The sequence below is a fragment of the Lichenostomus cassidix genome, chromosome 1Aa (genome assembly GCF_008360975.1).
Source record: "Lichenostomus cassidix isolate B80296 chromosome 1Aa, HeHo_3.0, whole genome shotgun sequence".
Taxonomy (NCBI): Eukaryota; Metazoa; Chordata; class Aves; order Passeriformes; family Meliphagidae; genus Lichenostomus; species Lichenostomus cassidix.
The window spans coordinates 2,698,251-2,717,381 of NC_139480.1; the positions used below are offsets into that span (position 1 = coordinate 2,698,251).

The 19,131-nt window shown below is 47.6% G+C and overlaps 1 protein-coding gene across 2 annotated transcripts in view; it reads left to right on the plus strand.

The window, feature by feature from the left end:
* PLXNA4 (plexin A4) overlaps window positions 1–19,131 on the plus strand; it is a 415,027-nt gene that overhangs the window by 370,885 nt on the left and 25,011 nt on the right. For both annotated transcript variants that reach the window (XM_085082004.1, XM_085082012.1), the window contains exons 20-25: window positions 626–860; window positions 1,234–1,376; window positions 4,404–4,672; window positions 6,992–7,058; window positions 8,985–9,131; window positions 14,043–14,202. In XM_085082004.1, coding sequence (XP_084938130.1) covers window positions 626–860; window positions 1,234–1,376; window positions 4,404–4,672; window positions 6,992–7,058; window positions 8,985–9,131; window positions 14,043–14,202 — 1,021 coding nt within the window. The remainder of the gene's footprint in view (window positions 1–625; window positions 861–1,233; window positions 1,377–4,403; window positions 4,673–6,991; window positions 7,059–8,984; window positions 9,132–14,042; window positions 14,203–19,131) is intronic.

Here is a 19,131-nt window from a genome sequence, read left to right on the forward strand (position 1 = left end):
TTATGGGCATTTTATCTCTCTAGACCCCTTCCCAAAATGGCATGAGAGGATCTTGTGGATGGAAATTTGCTATTTTTAGACATTCACCTTTCATGGTGGTTTGTTTCCTTTGGGTTTGTTTTTTTTTTTTTTCTGTCCCAGAGACTTCCAAGTACAGTTTCTTCTGGTGGAAGGGTCAAAAGAAAATACTGACTCTGATTCCTGCAGTCCCACTGTACTGACTGGGCCAGGTGTCCACTGCCCCACTGTGGGGTTAGGACCCCTCAAACCATGAGCTCTGCATTATGTGGTTTTTTTGGGACTAAGTGCCATCAGTGCCCTATACAACACATTAGGATGAGGAATGAAAAGTCCAGAATGAAATCCAAAGTGATACTGAGAGATTGTGACTGGTGACTTATCTCACCACAAGTCCTTTTTTTGTTTGGCTCATGGTCACTCTGTGAGGTGATTCTAGCTGGCATCTCAGGTGTTTTTATGCTGTTCCATATCCAGATATTTCCCTTTTTGTCTTGGGAGACAAGGAGATGTCACCATTCACCCTCAGCCAGGGACACAGTGGAGTTCCTCTGTGCTCCTGCTTGCTTGACAGCTTCAATGCAGCTCTTTGCTGCTTTCCCTCCAGGCTCGTGTGGGAGGAATGGAATTCTCCCCAGGGATGGTCTACATCTCCCCAGACAGCCCTCTCAGCCTGCCAGCCATCGTCAGCATCGCGGTGGCCGGCGGGCTCCTCATCATCTTCATCGTGGCCGTGCTGATCGCCTACAAGCGCAAGTCCAGGGAGAGTGACCTCACCCTCAAGCGCCTGCAGATGCAGATGGACAACCTGGAGTCCAGGGTGGCACTGGAGTGCAAAGAAGGTAGGATGAGGAAGGCAGGATGATACTGTTGGTAGGAGAGAGCCATCCAGGCACAAAGCTTTGAGCCAAAATACCACAGTGTTGAGCCCTGTGTGGCTCAAGCCTGGATCTAATCTGGCTTTGCCTGTTTTCCCTGAGTTTCTCCGCTCTGTCCTAACTGGATTTGATAATTCAAAGTCCACAGGAAGCCTTGGCACATGTCCCTGGGGAAAGGCTGTGTTGTGGGAAAGGTGATGCTGCTCTTGCCCACCTTCGTCCTCCCCAAATGTTGCTCCTTGTTATTCTCATGCATTTGGGTCTGGGGGTCATTCTCATCCTGGTGAGGGTGATCTGGATTTTCACCGCTCCAGGAGTTGTTCTGTTTTTGCACCAGCCTTTGCAGAGCTGCAGACAGATATCCATGAGCTGACGAGTGACCTGGATGGAGCTGGGATCCCTTTCCTGGACTACCGAACCTACACGATGAGGGTGCTTTTCCCTGGCATTGAAGATCATCCAGTCCTGAGGGATTTGGAGGTAAAACAACAACGTTTCCTGCTTCTGGCTCCTCTCATGCCTGCCTGTTCAGTCCTGAATTCCAGGGATTCTGTGTCAGTGGTGGGGAAATGATGACTTGATCATTCTGTGTCCTACTCGGGTGAAACAGGTCCTCATTAAAAATCTGGGTTGAAAGGGGAAATGTTTGCTGTTAGATCATATTAGATCATAAAATCATTTTGGTTGTAAAAGGCCTCTAAGGTCATCAATTCCAATCATCAACCCAATGCTGCCAATTCCATCACTAAATCATGTCCCCAAGTGCCACATCCACACACTTTTTGAACACTTCTAGGGACTGTGATCCCACCACTCCCCTGGGCAGCTTGTTCCAGCTCCTGATCACCCTTTCAGTGAAAAAACTTTTCATAATAGCCAATCTAAACCTCCCCTGGCACAACTTTAAGGCCGTTTCCTCTCATCCTGTCACTTGTTACCAGTTAAATTCTGTTTGATCGCTCACTTATTTGGAAGACTCTCATAAATCCATATGCATTAGGCCTACTCAGTTAAGCTTCTCTTTGGTCTTAACCCCTCTGGGGCTTGATTTTTAGACTGGATTTAATATTTTCTGCCATGCAGGGTAAAGGAAAAACAGTTGTGACAGAGGAGTATGTTTGCCTGTGTCACTCCAGCTTTGCATGACCCTCATACTACCAAGAGTCCAGTTTTTTTTGGTGGCAACCCCTATAAAAATAAGCTCCTGTCACTGAGGGAAACTCACCTTTGCTGCACTCTGGTTTGCTGGGAGATCAGAAAACCACAGTGTCAGTCTGGCCATGCCCTGCCCACATCTTCCTCCTCCACCCCAACTCCAAGGAGGGAGAGTGGAAAGACAGTGACACACTGTCCACAAATCTTGGGGTCTACACTGTGTTACCTGAGGGGTGACAAGAGTTTGATGGGAGCTCAGGTGAGGTCTGCCAAGCTAAAATCTGCTCCAGGCTCTGGCAGATGGACAGGCTCTGCTCTAGGAATACCTGGGCTGGAGAATCAGGAGCTACACCACAGCCAAGGTGTTGGCTGAGCTCTCTGCAAAGCCTTTGGCAGGGTCTGAGCTTCAGAGAGGCTCTGGCATGGGCCTGGGAGATCGCTGGAGGCCAGGACTGGGCTTGGTTGGCAGGAAGGAGGAGCAGGAGCTGGCACAGGCAGGAGCACGCTTGGCTGGCTGTGTAATCAGAGAGGCCTGCTCAGCTTTGCTCCTGCCGTTCGGAAAAGCCAAAATTCACCCGACTGTGTGGAGAGAGCCATTCCAAAACCTGATCTGTCAGCAAGGAGGGCTTGTGGGACTGGGTAGGAGGCTGAGTTACACATAATTACAGCACAGATTTGGGGTGCAGGTCGAGTGGCCTCCAGCTGCTTTCCCTCAGGATGAGCAGCTCAGCAGCTCCAGCAAACGAGCAGCAGAAACCAGGGGTGCTGGATGTCCCTGTCACATGTGTGTGCAACAAAAACACTTCCATCATCCCCACAGCCAACTGCAATCCCTGCATTCATTAACCCTGGCCAGCTGATCACAGAACAGCATCTGACCCCTGCAGAGGCCTTAGCAAGGACGCTCCCCTATGTAGACAGACTACTGAGCTCATGTTTCAATCCAACACCTTTGATCTCTTCTCTCTTTCATTCCATTCATTTTTTTTTCCTTAATCCTTTGTAAAGCTTCACCAGCTCTCTCAGTGTCAACATCTTTGGCTACCAATGTGAAGGCAGCTCCCATTCTGCTCCTTTCTCTGTAGCACCCAGAAGGAATTGCTATTTATTGCAAAAGGCCCCAGCACAGATCCCACAGCGAGAAGGTCTTACTTATTTCCAGTTCATTTGCTAATTAACTGCTTCCAGATGCAGCACAAAACACTTTCCTTGTTATTTTGTTTTAATTCTCCATAATAACCCAGGGATAGGCAATATTAAATGTTCAAGCGAGTGAGTTAAAAATAATTATTGGCGGGATGGGTGGTGGTGGTGTGTTGGCTGGTTGGTCGTCTCAAGCTATTTAGGAAGTAATTTATTTGCTGGATGCAAAAAGAGTTGAGAACTCTAATTTCCAGAATGAAAAAGTAATGTCTCTATAAGGGGCCTTGCATAGCTTGGTTGTTTAAGCATGCCAACGTATTTTGCATTAAAGTGCCAACTTTGGGTAGTTATTAATTTATATATGCCTTGGTGACATGTGTTGCTCTGTGGTGAGACCCTCCAGCTTCCAGCAAAGCTATTTCAAGGGCTGGAACAGCTTCAGCCACAGGGAGGGATGAGTTTGGGGTTCTCAGTTTAGATTCCATTCATGCCTAGAGCCAGAAGGACCAAAAAGGCCACTGTGGAGCTCAGGCTCCAGCACTGAGGTCCTAAATTCTTCCATATAAAAATGAGTTCAGCAGCCTCTCACAGCTGAGAAATAAGAGACTTATCAACCTCTCTGTCTCCAAACCACACCACCTCCCAAACCCAGGGGTTCTACTTCAGTGGGACCTCCAAGAAAGGTCCTAGCTTAGGTTGTCCTCTCACACCTTTGCCTGCCTTGCTCTTCAAACCAAGGCCCAGTTCTGTGGTCACCATCTCAGCCACTGCCTCACTGCATCTCTTCATCTCCTCAAAGCCTCACCCCAACCTCTCTTTCCCTTTCACTCTCTTGCTGCCTCTCCCAGCTCCCTGAAGCTGAACCCCAAACCTCTGTGAGCAGGTTTCTAGCAGGGATGAGAAAGAAGTTTTGGATTAAATTATCCTAGGACTTCAGTCTAGCTAAAATAAAAATATAACATGGCTTGGTGACACAGTTAGGCACTAGCAATCCCTTTTGGATGTACTGTTCAGAGAGGGAAATACAGGATTGGAAAAATCATCTGTGATGTGGCTGGGAGTCTTCTCAGACTTCCTGATCATTAGATGATTTATGGATTATCTTCCTGTGTTTCCTTAGCTGGAGGGATGAGAGCAGAGAGGTGACAACAGGAGATCTCACAGTGGGAAAACAAGGGAAGGGGACAAACCCCCTTTTTTCTTGTGCAGGTCCCTGGCTACCGGCAGGAGAGGGTGGAGAAGGGCCTGAAGCTCTTTGCCCAGCTCATCAACAACAAGGTTTTCCTGCTGTCCTTCATCCGCACGCTGGAGTCGCAGCGCAGCTTCTCCATGCGCGACCGCGGCAACGTGGCCTCGCTGATCATGACGGTGCTGCAGAGCAAGCTGGAGTACGCCACTGACGTCCTCAAACAGCTCCTGGCTGACCTCATCGACAAAAACCTGGAGAGCAAGAACCACCCCAAGCTGCTGCTCCGCAGGTAAAGGTGTCTGGGCATGGAGGGAGCTTTGTGCCCATGTAAACATTGTAATCATCTTTGGAGATGTAGATCTTGGTTCATCTCTTCCATATCCAAAAAGTAGTCAGAGATTAAAAATTACAGAATTAATCCACCTCTGGATTTTCGCATGGATCCTCCAGAAGGTTTCATAAGGACAGAAAAAAGTCAGACCTTATTTTGGACTCTTTGCATGCTTAAGATGTTGATGTATGCTTTTGCTTCCTTTTAACCTGAAAACTCCAATCATGCTGTGTAGGACCTAAAAGATATCACATATGTGGTGTATAAAATCCCTAGTGAGAGGATGCCAACTTCTTCCATCTCCTGCCTGGGACACGGAATTTCCAGCTTTGTTTCTTGCTCCTGAGTTAACTATGGAAACATGGAGAGTCTTCAGCTGCATTGTGGATCTCATTTCTCTCTCAGAGCTAGGAGTTTGTGGAAATCAGCAGAAGAGTGGGACAACAGAACTGGTTTCATACAGGGAACAAGCTGAGATTGGTGCTTCTTGGCCTGGTCTAAAGTCTAACCTTCGCAATTCTGTGCAAAACCTCAAATAAGGAATCCACTGCTCTGTAATTAATGTTCCATTCCTAGGGAAGTGCTGCCTCTTCTCCCTTTAGGATCAGATCCATCTCCTTTTCACATACTGCACCAACCCTCCTGACTCAAGGACCCTAAATAAAACCAGGGGGAGTGTTCTGGAGATGAGTGGCCTTTGCCATTGCTCAGAGCTGACTCTGATGAGCCCTTAGCTGATTACCATGGACGGCTTGGACAGGGATGAGGTCTCTGGTGCCTGCTGGGCTGGGAGGTTTTTCATCTGGCACACAGCCCACTGTGGAGAACCAGCAAAAAAGGAGCAGAAGGCACTTCCTGGCATTCAGGGCAGCAACGCCAGGGGCAGAGACTGGACTTTGCTTTGGTGTCAGTTGACTTCCTGATGTGATTCCAGCCCTACAGCCTGGCTGGTGACCACCGTCCAGCTGTCCCCAGGCTTCCTGGCTGTGCTTCTCCTCTGATGCTGGATGGCACTGCCTCCTTCCAACTGCCTTCCCCCCTTAATTTCCTTCTTTTTTCTCCCCCTTTCTCCATCTCTATGTCTTCCCTTGTTGCTCACTCCTGTCTCCTACTGAGCAATCCTGTCTTTCATCTTTCTCCTTCTTCCAGCTCTTTTCTAACTCTGATCCTCTTTGATGGAAATTAATTGTGGCCTTTGGAAGGACAGCCAGTGAACAAAGAATGCACATCCACTGTTCCAAACCCTGGAAACACCAAGAGAAATCAGATTTGTGCTCTGAGATGGAAGTTTTGCACTGAGCAGCACCAGAACAGAACATGTGAATATCTCAGAGCCTTGGGTCAGATGTTGGTGTGAGATCCTCAGACAGCTCTTTGAGCAGCTGGATTCAATCTGATGCTTCCCTTCCCTCCCCACGAGTCTGTGAAAGGGAATATTTTGCAGTTTTGGAGGTGTTTGACAGAAGAAATGAGCTGGCCAAAATTATTTTCTCACCTCACCTGTGTCCAGTGCTTATTCCACATGACATCTATGGCCTCAAAGAGATTTTCAGGGCAAAGAACACCAGCAAGAGGCAAGAACCTCTGCGTGGCTTTGGTGAAAGCCAGGACGAGGAGGATCCACTTTAATTCACCCAGCCAGGGACTCTTCTTTTTTCTTGACCACCAGCAGAGCCAAAACAGGTTTACCCAGCACTCCTGATGTCCACACCACATTTACAGGTCCTTGTGTGGGAAAAGCTCACCCTGAAGCCTGGAGATGGATTTTTGTCTGATTTTTGTTCGAGAGTGCTCAAGGGCAGAAGGATGAGCTTGGTGTATGAACCACATTGACACATTTAGAGTATAATCACTCCCAAATGCCAGGGAGATAGGCAGTGCCAGATAACTGCTCCCCAGAGACTTAGATCTGTCTCTCCTGAGTATTTATATAGCCTGCTTGACATATGGCCTCGCTCCGAGCTCCTCAGATTTGATGGATTTATCCTCCCTGAGCTCTTCGGAGAAGATTCCCTCAAATGTTGTCAACTCCTTTTCGTTGTTGGAGAAGCTGAAAAACAGGGACTTGGAGTCACAGGAGAATCAGCAGGGCAGCAAGGATTTTCCTGCAGGTTTCCTAAATCCAAAACTGAACCAGGGAACCTAGGACAGGCTAAATCCTGATGGTGCCATGCCAGATTTCCCACTGGGCAGTAAGATGGACAAGGACAGTATTTTGATAGGACCAGCATGACTAACTCATTTCCAATTTGCTTTTTTCTCCCTGGTTGATTTCAGGACAGAGTCTGTGGCTGAGAAAATGCTCACCAACTGGTTCACCTTCCTCCTCTACAAGTTCCTCAAGGTAAGAGGGGCAGCATGCCAGGAAAAACAGCTGTTTTAATGCATTTCTCCTTGGTGAGGCTCAGTTGGGGTGAAAATTTCCAGATATAAAGGGGTTTTTTTGCCTCTGGAAGGAGGTCAGTGCCTAACAGGAGATGGGCTGTTTTCTGATGCAGGGAGAACAGAGAGGACACTGTGTTGGAGAGGCAGCCTGTTGGTTTTTCTCTGGTACACAGGTGGGATCAAAGGGTCAGTGCAGAAACGGGGAGGATTTCACAGCCTGACTGAGACCTATATGGAAAATGCTGCCATTTTATGAGCAGACTGAGCTCTCCATCATGTGGTGACCCATATTTTCAGTGCAGGGTGGATGGAGATCTCCTTCCACCCCAGCCCAGAGGCAGCACTGAGGCTCAGCCCCAGGAGGGGTGGAGGGACAAAAGCTGTGTGAAAGAACTTGAGTGGAAGAATTTGATGCACCCCCTGACCTCTCTCATTCCTCCTGGAGGGTCTCCTTGGGGTTTGTGCTGTAAAAAAAAAAGGCATTTCAGTATTTGAGACCTGCCAGTGACTGCTGGGGGTTCCAATTTTCCCCTTGGGGACACACATTGAGCCCCAAGAATCACAATTGCCAAGGAACCAAGTTCAGAGCCAACCTTTTTTTGGAAGGAGCTGAGCTCTGCACCTCTCCCCCTGCAGCTGCTAGATATCCTCCCACCTCACAACCTCATTTGGACACAATAACCACCTCTGCCTGGCAATTCAAGGCTTTACAAACCAACCCCAATCCCCCTGAGCCTTCCCCAGGCACGACCAGTTCAAGGATGAGCACATGGGAAAGTTTTGAAGGTCCCTGGAAGGTAATTTCAGTGACTTCAGTATCAGATCCCTGCTTTCAGCTGAAAGGAAAGGATATAAGGAGGTGACTCTCTAAAGAGCTGCTTTTATAATAGGCTTTTTTCACCCCACTCAGCTACTTGTCTTCTTGCCTTAGCCTGAACAGAGGCCTGATAAGGGCAGCAGACAGGCACAGAGAAGCAATATGCTGCTGGCAGATAAGCTAATTAAGTGGGAGACAGGTGTAGGGACTGAAAAAGGGACCACTTTGCTTCCGATTATTAACTTGTTTTTGCTGGGATTTACACCAGGAGAAAATGACCTCGCTCGTTGAGTTGGGACACGAGAGGAGAGGAGGAAGAGGGGAGGGATGAAGGGGGAGAGAGGCAAGAGCAGAAAGCTCGGGGTGCATGGCACTGAGGGAGGGCAGCGAGGGAGGAAAAGTGTGGGAAGAGGAGTGCAGCGAGTGGGAATGATGAGGAGAAATTAGGGAGAGATGAGTTTTGCTGTCCCTGGGACTGCTTGTTGCTGCACCCCACACATTTGTCATCACCTCACAGCTCCACATCACAGTGTCATCACACCTCAGCTCCCACATCTGGGCCTGAGCATCCCTGTTTGCCTCCAGCATGAGAATGCTCAGGGAGTCTGTGGGCTCTGCCCATGAGGCAGCAGCCATCATCTCCCTTTAAAACTTGCTTCTGGGTCATCTGGGACCATTCCCACCACCTGTTCCACCAGGCTCTGGTGGCAATCACTTGAACAGCCCCAGCAGTGCCAGGGAACACTGACACCTTTGTCCCATGGCAGGACACTCACAGAATCACAGAATATCCTGAGCTGGAAGGGACCCACAGGGATCCAGTCCAACTCCTGGCCCTGCACAGGACTGTCCCCAAGGGTTACACCATGTCCCCAAGGGCTGGTTGCACTCTGTGGAAGTGGAGAGTCACCTCTCTTTCTGTACTGTTGGAACAGGCTTGTTCCAAATGCTGGATCTGTCATGAGTGATTTGGGATGGCAAACCGAGGCAGTCGCCAGGATGCTGTGTGGGTTGGATTCTCAATTCTGCCATCCAGTTTCACCTCATGGTTGCCTTTCACCCCTGCAGGAGTGTGCTGGAGAACCTCTCTTCTCCCTTTTCTGTGCCATCAAGCAGCAGATGGAGAAGGGTCCCATCGACTCCATCACTGGGGAGGCTCGCTACTCGCTGAGTGAGGACAAACTCATCCGACAGCAGATCGATTACAAGACCCTGGTGAGTGCTCTGGGCACACCTTCCTGTGGGCTGGTCCAGAATCTTCTGGCTAAAGGGGATTTAGAGAGCAGAAGCCAGTGACTGACCCTCTGGGATGATTTATTCCTGTATTCCAGCAGGGTAATGCTGCTGAAGGCTGACTATTAAAATTAAAAATGTGTTTCTCCAATGAGGATTTCAGCATCAAGAAATAGTCAGAGGTACAGAGTGCAGGGACCTACTAGGTTAGCTCTAGAGCTGGTGCAGCCATCCCTCCTGAGAAAGCACAAGTCAAAGGAAAAGGAGCTTGATTTAAAGATTTCAAGGGAAAGAAAACTAATCCCTGTCACTGAGCCATTTGCTTCAAAATGGAGTTGTCTGCATGGTGCAAGATACACATTGCATATGTGCAGCTTTAGCTTCTGCTCTGAGATTATACCCTCTTCCCACTTGATTAAAGAGCATCAATTAAAGAGCATTAAATATCTCTTCTTAGTGTGTTTGTGGGCCTTCATTCTTTCCTGGATGCATTAAATCCACTGAGCTTCTAAGTCTCTGCTGGATGAAGAACTCTTTCTAAGCCTTCAGTGATCCTTGTAATTTTTTCTATTTCCCACGTCTTCATTCTCAGAAAACCCCAACCCCAAAAGTAAGGACAGTCAGAAGATGCTTTAATCTGATTAGATTATTTTATTTCCACTTTCAAATGAGGGGCATTGATCTCACTTAGCTCCAGATACCTCTGGGAGCTGTGTCTAGTCACAGAATCATGGGATGCTTAGGGTTGGGAGGGACCTTAAAGATCATCTAACTCTAACCCCAGTCAGTGTTAACTCCTTGAACCATCTCAGACCTTAGCTCAGGTGGGCTGATAATAGAAATTCCCAATTCTGGAGCTGAGCCTCGACTGAATCCAAGTCTGATGAGGGGGTGGACTTCAATAAAGCCACAGTTCTATTTTGCATATTAAAAACGTGACTTTCCTGTTACACTAGCAGAGTGGTGCTTCTCTGCTGTTACGTGTGGCTGTCTGAAAATTCAGAGGAGTGATCACACATGGAGAAAATGAGCAGAAGGGAGAAAAACATGCAGCCACAGAGCGATCACTTTCACCAAAGGAAATCCCCCTCGATCCTTTTAGGCTTGATCTAAAGCAGCCAGCAAAGGGTAGTAATTATACATCAGGCTGAACAAAGCTCTCCTCCGCTGGCTTTGTGCTGTTTGATGATAATCAGCTCTCCCTCTTACATCTCAAGAGCAGACAAATATATCCCGATAGGAATCTCAGCAGATTTACAGAGATCAACTCTGGTGAAGGAGATTAAGAAGCAGAATAAGAATAGGATTGTTCTTCATTTCTGTTTCTCCGTGTTTCTGTTTTATTTTGTCCTTCCTCTGCCTTCCTTGAGCTGCCTGACATCTTTTATTAAAAATATATAGTAATGAAATAAAGCCAGAACTGATTCAGTGGTTGTAATAAGGAAATTCCCAGGGAAGAGATGGAGAGAGACTATTTACAGAGATCTGAAATGACAGGACAAGAGGGAATGACTTCAAACTGACAGACAGTAGGTTTAGATTGGAAATTAGAAGAAAAATCATCCCTGTGAGGATGGAAGCTGTGGCTGCCCCTGGATCCCTGGAAGTGTTCAAGGCCAGGTTGGACAGGGCTTGGAGCAGCTTGGGATAGTGAAAGGTATCCCTGCACATGGCAGGGAGTTGGAATGAGATGATTTTTAAGGTTCCTTCCAACCCAAACCATTCTACAATTCTGTAATTCTCAGAAGGCTTTCCTACACTTGGCTCTTTTTGGGGTCTTTCTCCTTTTTCTCCACCAAACCTCACTGTATGCAAACCCCATGGAACCTTCCAGCCCAGTCTGGAAGGGAGAGAAGGATTTCTGTCCCCAGGACAGAAACTATAGAGATGTCCTGAAATAAGGGAAAAACCACTCAAACTCAGAGCCAGGGTCACCATGTGAGTAATTGCAAACTGTGCCTTCATTATTTAAATGCCACTAATCTGTGGTGGAGATCAGGGCTTAGCTGAGCTAAGCTTTGCATGGATACAGACACTTAGAGACAGCTCATGGCTGGGAGGGCTGGCAGATAAAAAAACCCCCAAGGATGTAGAAAAAGGTCAATAAACACAAGCCCAGTGAAATGAGATGTCCCAAGGTCACACAGAGTCAGTGGGAGAGTGGGGCTTGGAGATTACTTCTTCGTGTGCTCCCATTCCTTTCCATGTTGATCCTGCAGCTGGCACATCCCCATGTGACACAGACCTCACTGAGTGACACAACAGGGTTGCCAGGTGATGAAACATCACATCCTTGAGTGACACCGAAGCACAGAGGAAAGTGGTGGGCGATGGATCAGCAACACTGATCCATTTAGGAGATCATCATCACAAAACTTCCCTCAGAGTGACCAATCCTGCAGGAATACAACCCAGGCCATCATGGGGTGTCTTCCCCAACTGCTGACATCAAAGATTGTGCTGAAGTCTCTGAGCAGCACTGCAGGAGCAGTGGGATTTTTTCTGTGGCTTGGTTTTTATGAGCATGGAGAAAAGTTTCATTCTCCATGAGACAACAGCGGAAAACTCCACAGAAAAGATGATGCAAAGGCTTTGGAATATATGCCTAAGCCACTGTGCTCTGGGAATGGTGTTGGCCTCTATAAGTGTTAGAATTCCCTAAAATGTTGGAGGTAAACCCTTGACAGTCATTGTAATGACCCCACGGGAGTTTAGGGGTTTTCAGGGATAACCAACTTCCCTCTCTATGCTTGAAACACAAGCACAGCCTTTTGAAAAACTGCCTTCCCTGCTCCTTCTTCTTCCATCTGAGCTGGAGGAGAGGAAAGCAAGAATTAATGTTGTCAGGGTGTGAATGGATGTGGTTCACTCAGGCAGTTTTCCTGGCACCTTCTGAAGTTGGCACTTCAAGGATAACCAACAAATTAATCCTGTAAAATTCAAGGACAACCAAGAGCAGAATCACCATTGTCACCTTCCAGCTGCATGGTGGGTGCTGCTGTGGGGGACACTGGTCAGCACCTGCAGGAGATGTTGAATCTTCTGGAGTGGATGTTGGCCTGGCAGGGCAGCTCAGATCATTTTAAAGAGCACCAAATGCCTTTTGTGTCTGACCCAAAATCCAGCTGTTTGAATCAGAGATTTATCACAGCACAGAACTTGCCCTGAACAGCACCAGCTCATTTCACCTCAGCTGGGCTCAGACCACTCAGAGAGGAACCTGAAGAGTAACTTGGTCCCCAGAACCACGTGTGACCCCAAAGAGCTGTCCCAGGCTGCCATCACTGCTCCATTTCCCTGTGATAGAATAATTTAGGCTGGAAAACACCTCTAAGGTCGAGTCCAACCACAAACTTAACACCATCATGTGTTGAACTTCTGAATGTACCCTAGGAATTGGCAGAGGAAGAGGTTTCTGTGGGCAGGGAATGGGCACAACCCAGGAGGGTTCCAGAAGGCTACAACAACTCATAACCTCAAAGTTGAAGTCATTTCAGCAGTGCTTTCTCTGTACAATGCTGTGATCCTTTGAGATGAAAGATGCCCCAGAACTGTAAATCTGTGCCGTTATTACGATCTGAATTGATGCTTTTTCAATACTTCTGGAAGTGACATATAAATAATAGCATTATGATCTAATCAATATCTCCTATTTACATCTCCCCTTTCATCCAGCAAGATCACAGAGCTCTTTGTAAGCAATATCTTCACAAGTCCCTCTTAGCTGAGCAGAACATCACCAAAGGGAGCCTGGTGAGGCAGTGTGTAATTAGACTGATAGGATTTCACCCCATTTTTGAGTTCCCACTGCATTTTAGGAGGTGAAAATGGAAAGTGAAGATGGAAAGTGAAGATGGAAAGTGATGGAAAGTCCAGCACCTCTTCCATGCTACAGAAGGGAATTTATGGCAACTTAAAATTAGTCTAAGGGACCAAAACCAACATGTCTGCACTTGTAAAAGTGCCACAGGAACATTTGATGACCATGTACAGCCTGGAGCACCACTGAACACCCTTTCAAGTGCAAAGTTTGTAAAACTTTATAGACTTCACACTTGTGCAACCAGAAATGAGCAGAATAGTCAACATAGACACAGCCAAGGGTTAACTAGGAGATTGCTGTTGAATAATCTGTGTTTAAGGTATTTACTGTTTGACAGAGTGGAGATAATTAAATTTTCCTTCTGAGAAAGGAGAGGCCTCTCCAGCTGGGTTGATTCTTCTCTTGCGTGTGTGAATGCAGAGGTTGTTGATATCATTTTGTGTTTAATTTTTTAAGAAATCCTGCATTTCAGATTAATAACTTTCTTCTGGGAAGGTCTGCTCAGTTCCACGGCTGTGCAGACAGACAAACTTAAGGCTTTTCACTGAAATTATCCAAACCAGGTGGCAATACAAGGAGGCCACTACTGAATTAGGTCACCTTGCCACCTCAATGACCATTTTTACTGAAAGCACCAGAACCTGAGCTGGTGTTCATGGGATTTCTGTTATTAAGAAATAAATTCTTCCCTGTGAGGGTGGGGAGACCTTGGCCCAGGTTGCTTGGAGAAGCTGTGGATGTCCCATCCCTGGAAGTGTCCAAAGCCAGGTTGGGTGAAGCTTGGAGCAGCCTGGGATAGTGGAAGGTGTCCCTGCCCATGGCTGGGGTGGAATGAAGTGATCTTTGAAGCTTCTTCCAACCCAAACCCTTCTGTGACTCCATGATTAAGTCTAATGAAGACACCCCACCTCTCTGTGCCCCCTTGAGGGAGGGAATTCTCATTTTTTCCCACTCTTGCCCCCTAGATCCCTCTGGTTTGTAGCTGCAGCCACAACCAGAGGGAGAACCAGAGGGACAACCAGAGGTGGTTCCTGTGCTGCTGTGAAATTGGTGGTGCCTCTCTCTCTCAGGTGCTGAGCTGTGTGAACCCCGACAACGTGAACAGCCCTGAAATCCCAGTGAAGATCCTCAACTGTGACACCATCACACAGGTCAAGGAGAAGATCCTGGATGCCATCTTCAAGAACGTGCCCTGCTCCCACCGGCCCAAAGCTGCTGACATGGACCTGGGTAGGAGATTGCTGCTGGCTGCGGGGGCACAGGGGAGGTGGGAGATGGCCAAACTCCATCCAGACACTTTGCTGGTTCCTCTGCAGACCCTCTGCAAGGCAGAGCAAGGACAGTGACAAGGCAGAGGGGACATTATGTTGATGTTTATATTCCCTGCTTAGGAAATCATTGCCCCTTGAGAACTTAAAAATACCAATATTCTACTTTTCTGCCCACAAAATTAATCTTGGACAAGGCTTTGGAAAAAGCATGAGTGGGACTATTCTTGCTCTCTTGCCAAAAACCCCCAGAAAAAGAGTACCTGGAGCAAGGATGTTGGGAGGAGTGGGATGTCTGAATTTGGGGTCCACAGGCAGGTATGGTAAAACACCTGGAGTATGCTATGAAAAAATGTAGAAAAATGTGCTCAGGGCACTGCTGAGGTGTCTGGTGGAGGGCTGGGGACTCCACTGTAGCTGGATTTACTCTCAGTGACCTTCACAGAAAGAGACTGGGCTGGGAAATGATGGAGTCTATAAAACCAGCTAAGCTGTAGAGGAACCAAAAGGAGAAGGAATGGACCGAGGCCAAGAAACAATTCACAGCAATAATGGAGGCAGGAATGAGAGGTCAGGGATTAAAGTTAAGTGTCTGAGTGTGTGTCTGTGTAGGGGAGGGAGGGATTCCTGACAGAAATTGCTCATGAAAGGCAGCTAGAATAACGGAGCAAGCTGCCAAAACCAGCAGCAGGAAAGAACAGATCATCTACATCATCCAGAAAAGACCCACAAGGATTCTGGAGATGCTGTGAGCTGGGAGGGGAGCTGTGGGTGGTGGGCTGAGCGTGAGGGAAGGCAGGGAACAGAGGAATGGGGTTCACAGCCACATCTCCTCACCTCTCTGGGGCTCCATGGTGGCCACAGAGCCCAACACCTTCAGATCTCAGGCTGGGTGTGACTGGGGAGTGATTGTCCTGCTGAATGATGGATGATGAACCCATAATGAGATGCAGGAGTTTTACCTGCCTGCTGCAAATACCAGGGATAAATTGGACTTGTAGTAAATATTGATGTCCTCAAGACCAGACTGGACAGGACTTGGAGCCTCCTGGTCTAGAGGAAGGTTTTCCTGCCCATGGTGGGGGTTGGAACTGGATGGGATTTAAGATCCCTTCCCACCCAAACCAGGCTGTGGTTCTATGACCTCCTGAGCTGTGCTGAGCCCCAGAAAGTTCCAGAAAGTTGGTATGAGCATGTGCCACCCCTCAGAGGACAGGCTTGTCCACAGTGATGAGAGATTGGCTAATGAGCAGCTCTGGCCAGTGGCACTGATGGTGCAGTTGGGAAAAAAACAACAAAACAAATCAAAACACAAAAAACAAGAGTCCCCCCAGCAGCAATGCAGATAACAAAGTGGCAGGAACAGGGCTGGCATGGGTGAAGCAGGAACAAGAGGATCCTGATGTCTGATGATTTCTACCTTTTCTTTTTTACATCACTTTTTTATATATTTTCTGTACTCTTTATGCATTCTTTGTACCCTTAGCCTACACACTTGTAATTTTAGTAGTCTAATATTCTAGCTTAGTTTTAAAGTTCTGCAAGGCAGAAAGACCAAACGTTCACAGTAAAGGCTAGAAAGATCTATACTATCTCAAAACTCAAAGTTTTAACCTTGGTTGAAACCTCCTCTCTGGAACATATTTTGTAAACTGAGCTCTAGCCTCATTTAGGGGAGAATTCTTAGAATAAGATGACATTACTTCATACATGAAGTTTCTTACTGGAAAATTCTAGACAAATATGTTAATTTACAAAGTCCATAAAATCGTATACATGTTCCACCTTTGAAAAACTGTACACCTTGGTGTGTTCCACCTTTAAAAAGCTGTTCACCTAGGATCCTATTTAAATACCTAGGTAAAACCCTTTTACCCCTATAACCGTGTCTGCCTCCTAATTCTAAAACCATCCAAAAAGACAACAATCCACACACCCAGCCACAGCTCCATCCCAGCTTTTCCACAAGGAAAAGATGCTCCTTGGCACCTGGCATCCTTCAGAGATGCTGGAGGAGAGCAGAAAGCAGTGGTGACCCTCAGGAACCACCAGAGAGCTCTCAGCACCAGCCTGGCCCGGGATGGATGCTGAAAGCTGCAGAGGAGCTGGAGCAGAGCAGGGCAGAGCAGATGGCTCTAATCTGCCCTTGAAACCTGTGGCTTTCAACCAGCAGCATCGTTGGCTGCTGCCATCCCCATTTCCTGGGCTTTCTGTCCACGCTCAGGCCAGATTGCTCACATGGCAGAAAGCAAACAAGCTAATGAGTTGTTTGGAGCTGTTAAATGCAGGGTAGCTGCAGGCAGAGGGACTTGTGTGTGTCGCAAATGTCACAATGTTTGGCAGTTGCCCAGGCAACTCCTGGAGGGGGTTGTCAGCTGAAAGCACTAATTTTGGACGCCCTGAGGTTACGTTTTAAGTCCAAACCCCCGAATTGCAGCCCTCTGAGTGAAGACTTCTTTCCACTGTGGCGATTTTTGTTATTATCATTTTTTTAAAGATATCTCCACACACGGAACATTCCCATCTTTGGGAAAACGTTAAGGTGTGAGGATCACAAAACAGGAATGTGGCTTCATGCTGAGGCACTTGCTCTTCACTGGGTTTCGGATTTTTTTGGAAGGGAGTGCTGAGATGGTGGGAGCTGCTGGCTTGGCTGCCTTGACTCACCCAGGGATGCTGTCTCAGGTTCATCAGGGAGATTTCACCACCTCTGCCGCCCTGCAGAACTGGGATGTGGGGTTTATTTAAGCTGGAAACATTTAAACTGGGTCTGACTTTAGTATATCAGGAGTAAAGCAGACAGTTTGTGTGTATCTCTCCTGAAGACAGACTGGGAGAGCTCCGGCTGCCCAGCCTGGAGAAGACTCCAGAGGGACTTTAAAGCACGTTCCAGGGCTTGAAGAGGCTCCAAGAGAGCTGGAGAGGCACTTTGGGCAAGGGTCTGGAGTGCCAGGGGAAGGAAAAATTGTTTTAAACTAAAAAGGGGGGAGTTTTGGTTTAGATTTTAAGAAGAAATTCTTCCCTGTGAGGGTGGGCAGGCCCTGGATCCCTGGAAGTGTCCAAGGCCGGGCTGGACAGAGCTTGGAGCAGCCTGGGATAGTGGAAGGTGTCCCTGCCCAAGGCAGGGGGTAGAACTGGATGATCTTTAAAATCCTTTCCAGCCCAAACCATTCTGGGATTCTGTGATTCACTCCATACAGGATGAAATATTTCCCAGGCATCTTTCAGCTCCATGTTCTGAGATGAACTTTTATTCCCAGCCATGGTGACCCTTTCTCCACCCCAGCAACAGAGCTGAGTTTCTCCTTGCTTCCTAGACCTGGATCAGAGGGAAGGCATGGGGGAGATGTAATATTTTCCATAGGATTTGAGGTGCAGGATGACATCTCCCCACCTTCCATCTCCCCATACAGTCACTCATTGCTGCAGCTCAAAGAAGCACCTCTTTGTCAAAGGCCCCTGGAATTTCCTCTTTTCCCAGTCAAGTTGAACAGAAAGGTTGTTTCTTAAAAAAAAAAAAAGAAAGAAAAAAAAAAAAAAGAAAAGAAGAAGTAATTCCTGCGTGCAATAAAAAGATACACTATCTGCTGAATGAAATATAAAGGCTTCACAGCAGCTGTCTCCTGAGTTTGCATTTACCACTGCTCCTGATTGGAAGGCTTGATAAAGTTAATGGGATTTTTACCTCCCTCCCCCTCTCCTCCCTCTCTCTGGAAGGTGGAAGTGTAACAAATTGGATTGGAGTGTGTCTGTCCTTTGTGCTGGCTCAGAGGAGCACTCAGATCCGAGGCCAGGGTGCTGCCAGCGAGGACAAAGCCACCAGAGTTCACTTAGTGCTGTGAAGATGCATAGCAGTGTCACCTTTTCGCTTCCCCTTCCCTTTGCTTTTCCTTGTGGATCATTCTGTGACCCCCTGAGCTCCTGGAGAAGGGGAGCAGTGAGACCAGGAGGAGCTGGGGACAACTGAAACGGAGGGTCTGAGCCATTTCAGTGCTCAGATGAGCAGTGAAGTGATTTGGATTTATCACAGGAGTTTGTTTTCTTCCTTGTCCTGTGCAGTCAGATTGGCCTTGACTCTTCCTCAAATGGCCAAGGAAGGCCAGGGGAAAGGGCTTGGGAATTCTCTGAGTCTCTGCAGGAGCACCAAAGGCTTGAGGGAATAATTCTGGATGTCCCTGGAGCAGAGGGAAATCTCCTCTGAGCATCCTTGGGTACAAATAAAGCCCAGAATGAGGGAAGCTGTGTCCACCCTCAAATCAGAGCCCAGCTCAACACCAAGACCCCTCCTAAAACACCAGTGGGTGTCTCTCCAAAAAGTAGTCAGGAGGAAAGGACCAAAGGAACATGCAGAGCCCTGAAGGAGAGAGACCAAAGTGACACTGTCCCCATGAGACCGTGAGGAAGGCAACCAGAGCCACTCTGTGACAGCAGAATTGGCTTTGGCATCGAGCAGGGCACTTTCTAAGGGCACCATTTCCCATCCCAGCCCAAACTTCAGCATTTTGTGCTCTTTCTGGGATCATTTAGCTCCCAGGAATCCTGTCCAGGTGGGAATGAGCAGGCAGCATCATCCTCAGGCACCACAAGGAGGATGTAGATGAGAATTTGAGGAGCTGGAGTAGATGAAGGGCAGTTCAGGATCAGTGCTCAGCCAACACAACCTTTGCTTACCCTGAGTGTCTCCAGCCAAAGGAGCACCCAGCAATAAACACAGTTGCTGACCTCTTCCTGCTAATTTAAATGAATAATAAAGGCAAGTGCAGCTTTCCCATTGCATTTTAATTATGTGATAAGAAAAGTGCTGAAACCAAAAGAAATTTGCAACGGTCCTTGCATTTTTATATTAGGAAAAACAAGCAAAGGGTGGCAGGTGATGTCTCCATATCCAAGA